This window comes from Muntiacus reevesi, chromosome 19, assembly GCF_963930625.1.
Source record: "Muntiacus reevesi chromosome 19, mMunRee1.1, whole genome shotgun sequence".
Classification (NCBI taxonomy): Eukaryota; Metazoa; Chordata; class Mammalia; order Artiodactyla; family Cervidae; genus Muntiacus; species Muntiacus reevesi.
The window spans coordinates 23,914,116-23,924,236 of NC_089267.1; the positions used below are offsets into that span (position 1 = coordinate 23,914,116).

At 35.3% G+C, this 10,121-nt stretch overlaps 1 protein-coding gene across 2 annotated transcripts in view; it reads right to left on the minus strand.

Moving 5' to 3' along the window:
* The window catches only part of TRMT11 (tRNA methyltransferase 11 homolog), a 48,021-nt gene extending 38,532 nt beyond the window's left edge, over positions 1–9,489 (minus strand). Inside the window, exons 1-5 of one of the 2 annotated variants that reach the window (XM_065911588.1) lie at positions 9,420–9,487; positions 4,594–4,675; positions 4,400–4,492; positions 3,971–4,105; positions 3,107–3,263 (exon numbers count right to left, since the gene is read on the minus strand). In XM_065911588.1, coding sequence (XP_065767660.1) covers positions 3,107–3,263; positions 3,971–4,105; positions 4,400–4,492; positions 4,594–4,675; positions 9,420–9,442 — 490 coding nt within the window. In that variant the 5' untranslated portion in view covers positions 9,443–9,487. Of the gene's footprint in view, positions 1–3,106; positions 3,264–3,970; positions 4,106–4,399; positions 4,493–4,593; positions 4,676–9,419 lie in introns of both variants that reach the window. The other variant, XM_065911587.1, reaches the window with a different exon arrangement.
* Between the last annotated feature and the right edge of the window lie 632 nt (positions 9,490–10,121).

Below are 10,121 nucleotides of genomic sequence, written 5' to 3' on the forward strand. Positions count from 1 at the left end.
ACAAAGAGTTAGGCACAACTAAGCGACTTTCATTTCATTTCAAACCCATGGAGTACGCTATAAAATATATGAAAACAATCTCTATGAACTAAAGGAAGTGATTTCTAGGAAATATTGTTAAGTGAAAAAAGAAACCTATAAAGTTAGAGTAGAATTTGTAGTATATGTGAGAACTCACAAGTTCTAAACTATGCATATATGTTTAGTTATGTATACATACAGTATGTATGCATGAATGTGTATTTGCATATGCATTTTTATATATATTATATATATATGTATATATATACACACATGCATTTCCAAGTTGTCTGCTGAACAGGTGTAGAAGCAAAAATACCTAGTACCTAGATCTTGGTTTCTAATACCATTCCCCACTAAAAGAAATAAGAATTTCTAAGAGAAATGACTGATTCCAGGGTCTGGGGAGGTAGGAAATGAGCCAGAAAGAAGGAGGTGCTTAACAAAAAAAGACTACAGGAACATATCACAAAGATAGATCCAATACGAAAAGGCTCACACATGGCAAATCTGGGGCAATTTGAGCAATAAAATAGTTAAGAAAAAAATGAATTAAAGACCACTTGGGAAAAGGAAGAGAAATCCACTAATTCTTATTAACAATAGATAAATGAATACAAAGAAAAAGAAAGAGCTTTTGCTTATAATAAGACAGGTATCCACTGGAGGGAGTGTTGAAGACAGAAAATCATCCCTTTGTAGCCAAAGTCAAGACTGGTGTGGGCGAGAACTGTCAATCAGCGCTAAACCTGACAACCAGAGGGGTGGGGGTGATTCAGATGTGTAGAATAGAACCTTTACAAGACCTTGGTGTGTCTCCATACAGACTGCCTATTAACTGCAAGGAAAAAAATAGTATCCAGTGGGGGTGGGGGGTGGGAATCAAACACCATCTTAACCAGTTGATCAAAATTAACATTACCAATGGGTAGAGATGGGTACTATGTGGATGCCCTGAGAAGGACACAAAATTACTAATACAGTGGTCGAGCCAGGAAAGTATGACCCCTTAATCTAACCATAAGGAAACATCAAATTACCCAAAATAAGGAATATTCTGGATAAAAAATAAAGAGAGGAGGGATAATATTCCAAGTTTCATAAAAGAAAAAGACTTCAGATATATTCCATACTAAGGGATCAAAGAAATGCTGACAACAAAATACAGTACCTGATGTTAGAATGAAAAAGAAAAAAAGACGGTATAAAGGACATTCATGAGTCAACCAACAAAAATGGAACACTAAATACCAACACTAAAGTGCTATATGAAAAGTATGTTTACTAACAGTGAAAACTATACTGTGATTATGTAAGAGAATATACTTATCATCAAGAAACATATATTAAAGTGTTTGAGAGGTAAAGGAGTATAATGGATGCAACTTACTTTCAAATGGTACAGAAAGAAAAATACTGTGTATATAAAACATAATAAGAAAGTAAGTGATAAAGCAAATAATGCCAAATTTTAACAGCAGTCCACTCTGGGTCAAGGATATGTAGGTTTTCTTTTCTTATTTTTATTCTTGTAACATTTCCCTAAGTTTGGTATTATTTCCTGTCACGTTCAAAGAGTTGGGGAGGCACTTAGGATGATCAGGATAGGAAAGAAAGGAATGGGTGGACTTCCCTGGTGGTCTAGTGGTTAAGAATCTGTCTGCCAATGCAGGGGACACAGGTTCGATCCCTGGCCCAGGAAGATCTCACATGTCATGGAGTGGTTAAGCCCGTGTGCCACAACTACTGAAAGAGAAATCCTGCATACAGCAACGAAGATCCAGTGCAGCCAAGAATAAATAAATATTAAAAAAAAAAAAAAAGGAATGGGTAATGTGTTGGGGGCAGGATATAGACCGACAACGGAGGAGTGGAGCAGAGAGGCACCAAGACTGATCTAACAGCTCAGGAAATTATTCCACCACTCAGAAACCTCTTGACCGTGATTCTGTTTGCTCCTCATGTGCTGTATTCCTCACGCTAGTTTATGGTGCAGTAGCTGGCTGGCAGACCCTAATGCTGAGAGAGGCAGTGCTATGACAGAAAGGGTACTGAGCTTGGAGTCAGTCTGCTTGAGTTTGAAATCCATGAGATTTATACAATGCACAACTTTGGGCAAGTCATTTACTCTCTCTCTGTGCCATAATCTCAGAAAGGTTTTGTAGAGTATCTCAATTTCAGCAGCCGTAAAGAGTTAAACTGGACAGTGACCTTAGAGTGCGCAGCTAGTACCCGACATGCTTCCTATTCAACAAATGGGAGCTCCGGCATCATCCTGCTTAGTTTCTGATGAGCTTCTGACAGGGGAAGACCACTACAGTGAGAAAGTCCAACCGCACACAATTTATTCCCACACAATCTGAACACAGTGAATTTAGTCAGGTGAACCTAACTGTGAGTACTCCATAAACACAAGGAAGATGGAAGAAAAATGGGTTCAAGTAGGAAAATGTCCTCAGACTTAGCTGAAATATCCTTGGACTTCCACACAAAGCTAACTGCAAGGACACCCAGTCAAGTGCGGACAAAACCCAGGTAATGGCCTCAGCAGTCACGCTCTGGGCCACTGATACTCACTTTTCTTATTTTCAAACTCCACACGTGAACCTCCACAAGCCAAAGATAAGGCACATTAACCACTTTTTATGTAAGTATATGATCGCCAATTTTAAAAGATGAATATTTTTTAAAATCATGTCACTCAAGTCTTTCTTCCTCAAGTTTTCCTGATTTTTTAATCAAGTCCAATAAGAAATTTCCTATATAAAGAAACTGTAAAGCTTTACAGCATTTCTATAATGAATGGTAGGCTCCCCTTAGTGGTTTACTTAGGGGGAAAAACCCCACAAAATTCTAAAAAATTTAATAAAAATAAAAACAGAGCCCAAAGAATTCTTTCAGCATTATCTTTGGAAGTAGCAAAAATGTCAAGTACTAGCTATCATACAAATATGTGGTTGTCTCTTATTTAGTGATAAATAAAAAATTATTGTATTTAATCTTTTAGCAAAAATAATATTATGCCCTTGACTACTATAAACAAGTAACATTACTACATTAGTTAAAAACAATTAAATAAAAATACCTGTTCCGACAAATGGATCAAATACAATATCATTTTTTTTCACTTTTCCATGGTTGGCCATGATGAATGATAAACCAGCATCCATGCTTGTATTTCCAATAAAGTGTCTCTTTTTGACACTGTATGACTCAATAAGCTCTCTCTGCCCATCTGCAATCTAGATCAGAGATATTTTTCAATAAGAATAAATCTACAAGACAGATTTAAAATAATTATTCACATTAAACCCACAGAATCTTGATGACAATAACTTCTTTCCACTTAATCACTGCTTCATGTAAAAATGTGACTGAGGCAGTTAGAGACATACACTTTTTATTTCTTAGTGTGTTCCCATTTACTTCTGCTTTTCAAAGTAAATTTGAATTGAATTTGAATGCAATTATTCCAGGAGCTGGTAGGGAGCTCTAGCCACCTCTGTTATTCTCGTAGCATAAACCACAGATTCCATTTGCCCACTCAGTGACTTAGGGAAGTGGGCAGAACTGTTCTGCAGTAATTTCATTTAAGAATGGAAACCTCAATCACAGAGCTCCACAAATGAGGAGCCTGATGTCACAGCACTCTGCCTTTTCTCTGCTTTTATTTAAAAGTAGTTCACGATTTCCGACAAGTTTTGGGTTAAGGTTTCCAGGTACGTAACCTCCTACCTAGGCCCCACATCTTAGAATAATCCTCTTGCATTTCATCAGAATCTCTGGAAAAAACAAAACACACAACCACACATTTTCCACCGATTTTAAATCACACAGTAGTTCTGACTCTTCAGCTCCTTTCAAGTTTTACATATAAAGAGTCCAATTCAAAGGACTAACATTTAAGTTTTAAAGAAAAATAAAACAGGTAAAAAGAACACTTGCTTACCCATCTACCAAAATAAATATTATGTGGATTTTCAGGGATGTGGTTTGGGTCCAAACCATAATCCTCCAAAATAGAAAATACATGTTGTGGCTTCTTTAAATTTACTTTCCCTTCAAATGGCAGAAATTCAAGTGCCTAAAAAATAAAAGTAACTCTAAATAATATAAATATCTAAAAGGAAAAATAGTGCTTGTATAATAATTCCTATCTTGTAAGTCTGGTATCAGCATTAAATAAGACAAAACATGAAAAGTGCTTAGCACACAATGTGGTACAAAAGCACTTAGTAGATATTGGGGATTCTTACACATCAACGGTGGCTATTTTACATTAACCTCACAGGTCCTTTCAGCTTTGCTCTTGGGTGTGTGCTCAGTCGTGTCCAGCTCTTAGAGACCACAGGTTTTGGTTTTTGCTAAATTCACTTACATCTATCCGCTTGACTTTTTCTTCTTGTGTCAATGTTTTATTAAACGTGTGAATCTTTATTTTATATGTAGAACCTGAATGCAGAAATGGAACCTAAAATAAAAGCAGATAAATTCTTTAAATTTTGTACATAGTACACACGTAGATAGTACAGTATCTACAGATGTTTATATAAAACCACATTTGCTACGTACCATCTTCTCTACAGGGTAGTTTTTAAGAGAACTGTACAGCTCCTCTGGACACTTTCCATGACCCCACAGTTCAAATATAGACCTAGGAAATAAATGATTGGCACTGACCTCAGTAAAAAAAATTAGTTCATACAGTAATATGTAACAATTACTTCATTGGTTCTTCATGCTCACTCCACCAAAACAATTCCTGCCTATGTTTCTAAGCTATTAAATGAGAAATACGTATCCTGAAAACAAATATAGCTTAAGTCTACATTACAAACACAAGTTGAACTTTATATAGGAGAAGAATTTATAAGTCAAGATCTTTTTTGAAGTCTTCATCATTATCATTTTATTTTTTAAAAAAACTAGAACACAAATGATGCCATAAATATCACTTCTTTTAATGAAACAGTTACAAAGTTCAAGAAATTCAATCTTTCCCAATGTCTTCTACATAAAAGGAAAAATGACTGGATAAAAATGTTACCACTGATATCTAGCCATACTTGATAACACTTAGTAACTGTTACTTTTAAATACGAAATTCTTACTATGAAAAAAATCTCAAGCTTATATCTATTTTAAGGAATAAAAAAAATTAAGCAAAATTTTATTGCAATCAACAAAACCATTTTTAGAATCAGTTATAATGAAACTTTATCTATATATTACAGTTTTGTGCATCTAAAATCAACTACTTTATGATTAGAAAAAATGCTGCTCTCAGGACTGCAAATATTATCCTTTGAAAATGAATTCCTCCTTTCCCTTGTACTAAATTTATAGAAATAGGGCCTCTATAATTACACTGCTCTTGCTTAGCTAAGTTAGAGCTAACACTTAATATAACTCAAAGTAACAGGGACTGTTTTAAGGCCATTTAATATTAATTCAGGCATTCCTCAGAGGAATCCTGAGGTAGCTGCCAGTATCATCATCCATTTAACCAGTGAAGAAACTGAGGCACAAAAAGACTACATGACTCTCTCAAATTATACAGCAATTTGTAAGGCAGGATTCAAACCCCAATCCATCTGACTCCAGAATCCATACACCACTTCTCTATGCAAAAAGACAAGAATTCCAGGCCATTCAGGAAAGGCACAGATGATGCCACAATTCATAATTATCCTTAATGAACTATACAGTAATAATAAAGGAACTAATGCCTGGAGTGATAACTCAGATTCAGTAAGAATAATACTCCATATCCTCTTTCAGAAAGAATTTATATAACATAACAAATTTATATGTAAATGGAAAAATAAAAATATTCAAAATATAACGTCATAAGCTTCCATCATAACTGGCACACTGGAGTAACACCTTTTATGATTTAGATTTTCAGAGTAAACTGTTTCCATATATATGACTGCACTATTATGATTCCTAGAGATTAGAAAACTTACATGGATTGCTACATTTCCCATGGGTGCTGTATAAATAAGCATGGGTGTCAACTTATTAATATCAGTATGATCAAAAATATTTCACTGATTATAGCAATAATAATGAAACCTTTCTGACAAATAATGCTTTAAGAAACTATTCTTCAAAGGAAGGAGGGTTAGAACTGGGAAATGTACACAGGCAGCACCAATCATTTCTGTAATGGTTTGTTTTTTTTTTTTAATTGTGGCAAGTTACCCCAAAATGTTGAGATTTAACAAGGTAGGTACCTAGGTATTTGTTATATTTTTCACTCTGTAAAATGCTAAAAAAATGGTGCATGTTAAAAATAAGTCAAACAAAATCAACTTTCAATCCCTATTCCACCACAAAAAAATCTAAATTTGTTAGTTTTGAGTACACACTTCTAATGTCCACTATTCAAGAATAATTAATGCTACAATTAGAATTGTGAATTTTATCCTCTGAAAATGAATTCCCCTTTATCTATTAATTATAGAAAGAAGGCCTCCACACTGATACTACTTTTACTTAGTTATCACTTAAGATATAACCTCAGCTATGCAAAATATACAGACTAAAAAGCAAAGTCAAGTGGGCCTTAAGAAGCATCACTATGATGAACAAAGCTAGTGGAGGTGATAGAATTCCAGCTGAGCTATTTCAAATTCTAAAAGATAATGTTGTGAAAGTGCTGCACTCAATATGCCAGCAAATTTGGAAAACTCAACACTGACCAAAGGACTGAAAAAGGTCAGTTTTCATTTCAATCCCGAAGAAAGGCAACGCCAAAGAATGTTCAAAGTACTGTGCAATTGCACTCATCTCACACACTAGCAAAGTGATGCTTAAAATTCTCCAAGCTAGGCTTCAACAGTATGTGAACTGAGAACTTCCAGATGTTCAAGCTGGGTTTAGAAAAGGCAGAGGAACCAAAGATCAAACTGCCAACATCCGCTGGAGCAACAAAATAGCAAGAGAATTCCAGAAAAATATCTACTTCTGCTTCATTGACTATGCTAAAGCCTTTGACTGTGTGGATCACAACTATGGAAAATTCTTCAAGAGACAGGAATACTGGACCACCTTACCTGCCTCCTGAGAAATCTGTATGCAGGTGAAGAAGGAACAGTTAGAACCAGATATGTAACAATACTGGTTCAAAATTGGGAAAGGAGTATGTCAAGGCTGTATACTGTCACCTTGCTTACTTAACTTATATGCAGAGTACATCATGAGAAATACCAGGCTGGATGAAGCAGAGCTGGAATCAAGATTGTTGGGAGAAATATCAATAACCTCAGATATGGTGATGACACCACCCTTATGGCAGAAAGTGAAGAGGAACTAAAAAGCCCCTTAATGAAAGTGAAAGAGGAGAGTGAAAAAGCTGGCTTAAAACTCAAAAAACTAAGATCATGGTATCCAGTCACATCACTTCATGGCAAATAGATGAGAAACAATGGGAACAGTGAGAGACTTTCTTTTCTTGGGCTTCATTATCACTGTAGATGGTGACTGCAGCCATGAAATTAAAAGACGCTTACTCCTTGGAAGAAAAGCTATGACCAGCCTAGACAGCATACTGAAAAGCAAAGACATTAATTTGCCAACAAAGGTCCATATAGTCAAAGTTACAGTTTTTCCAGTAGCCAAGTATGGATGTGAGAGTTGGACCATAAGAAAGCTAAGCATCAAAGAATTGATGCTTTTGAATTGTGGTGTTGGAGAAGACTCTTGAGAGTCCCTTGGACTGCAAGGAGATCCAACCAGTCCATCCTAAAGGAAATCAGTCCTGAATATTCATTGGAAGGACTGATGCTAAAGCTGAAGCTCCAATATTTTGGCCACCTGATGTGAAGAACTGACTCTCTAGAAAAGACCCTGATACTGGGAAAGACTGAAGGCAGCAGGAGAAGGGGATGACAGAAGATGAGATGGTTGAATGGCATCACTGACTTCAGTGCACATGAGTCTGAGCAACCTCCGAGAGTTGGTGATGGACAGGGAAGGCTGGCAAGCTGCAGTCCATGGGGTCACAATCAGACACGACTGAGCAACTGAACTGAACTGAAAAAGCAGCTAGGGATATTATTTCATAATGTTACACAAGTATTACACAACCATTTATTGTACCATTACTCAAATGCATTCATCAAAGATATGAGCTTTGAAGGAAGCATATAAATCTGGTTCTCAATAAGCTATTTTAAGCCTGTAAGATTTATCTTTGGAATTCAAACATCTCTCAGAGCCATAAATTTTAATATGCTAATATTAATACAATGATAATTATTCAACTGACATGTTTTTTAGTTCTCTTTCCATTTTCTGGTCATTTTTGTTGACTAAGTAAAACCCATTAACAAGCTTCAATTTATGAGATTAGATTTAGCAATGCAGCTAGTTTTCAATTGGTGTTGTTAAGTCACCAAGTCATGTCCTACTTTTGGGACCCAATGGACTGCAGCATGGCAGGCTTTCCTGTCCATCTCTGGGAGTTTGCTCAAACTCATGTCCATCGACTTGGTGATGCCATCCAACCAGCTCATCCTCTGTTGCCCCCTTATCCTCCTGTCCTCAATTATATGGGGATTGTAATCTACTCAATAATAAAGCATTGCTAACCATATTAACAAAACTAGATATATGTAAATTCTTATTTGCACTGCAATATTAAATACAATTTCCAAGCAAAAAGAAGGAAATCTGTCAAAATGTTCAGGGGGCTGGAGGGGAGTGTTAAAAAAAAAAAAGGATAGCATAAGTTTTTCAATTTTAAAATGCTAGCTGAAATGCAATTTGATTTCCAAACCCAAAGACAGATTTTTCCAACAATGAAAAAAGAAGAAAGGAAAAAAGAATAGATACTAATGATGAAAGCCAGAAAACACTCATGCCGGATAAACAAGAATGACATCATTATATTAATTCACATCAAGATATTACAATCAGAATTACACTAACAAATAAAACAGTAAAACATATTTTATGGCAGGCTTCATTTTTTGTCATCTTACACTTCACCAATCTGTTCATCTAATTAAAAACCATCTATAAGAAAAACTAAAAAAATTTTAGGCTTTCAATACTTTGCTTATAATTAAATGTGGCATTTTTCCTATGTAATAACACAGCATTTACATCTTAAACCATATGCTTGCTTAATATAGAAGTTTAAAAAAATTACTCTAAAGCACATGTCTCTGCATTTCATCACTGAGATTCTCTCACCCACAGTTTGAGTAGGTAACTCTCCTCTGTTCTCTCGTCACCATCCAGTGGCAAATACACGTAACTACAAGCTAAACTGAGCTCCCCGCACCAACCAACCCCTTCTACTTTCTGCCAACGTAGCAAAAAGGACAGAGTGGTTATTAGAAGCCCAGCTTACACTCATGCAGGAGAACATAGTAAGTTGTTCTTACTTGGCACACACTGTCCGTTTCATTAAGTTTCTGGCAATATCCTCAGAGGGAATGCTAAGAATCCAAAAAGGAGACTGAAAGAAATAATAATATACAACTTACTTTTAAGTGGTTTTATGACCTTATTTAAGAAGTCAATGAGAAGAAATTCCTATTTGCTTTTATCTGAGAATATATAATCTGATACTAACCAAAATAAAAAACTACTCCAATAGTGGATAAAAATTAATTAACAGATAACCTGTTAGGATAATACAGTACAAAATCAGAGTACTTTTAAAAATGACCATATAAATGAAAACATTTTGTACTGCAAATTTAAGGTTATTTAAACTTAAGGTTAATTTCATGTATTACGACCAAGCATTAATGCACATTTTACCCTTAAGTATAATCTCAAAATTTTTTATTTTTGCTAATATTTTCCTATAATACAGCTATTTTGTTTTGAATTACTAAGTAATATATGTCTGAATCATCCCCTTTTTTTTTCTAGCTAGCTTTGGCCACCTAAGAGGGTGGAGTCTCTGCAATAACTATGATGAAAAATTATATGGAGTATATTATTCAATTATCACTTATTATTTTATCCAAGGAAAAAAGTTCAAGTGCATCCCAAGGGTTTTAATATCCAAGATTATAGGCATCTTTGTGCTCCACCCAGATAACCTCTCGCCAGAATGCAGCAATATGTAGTAGGAC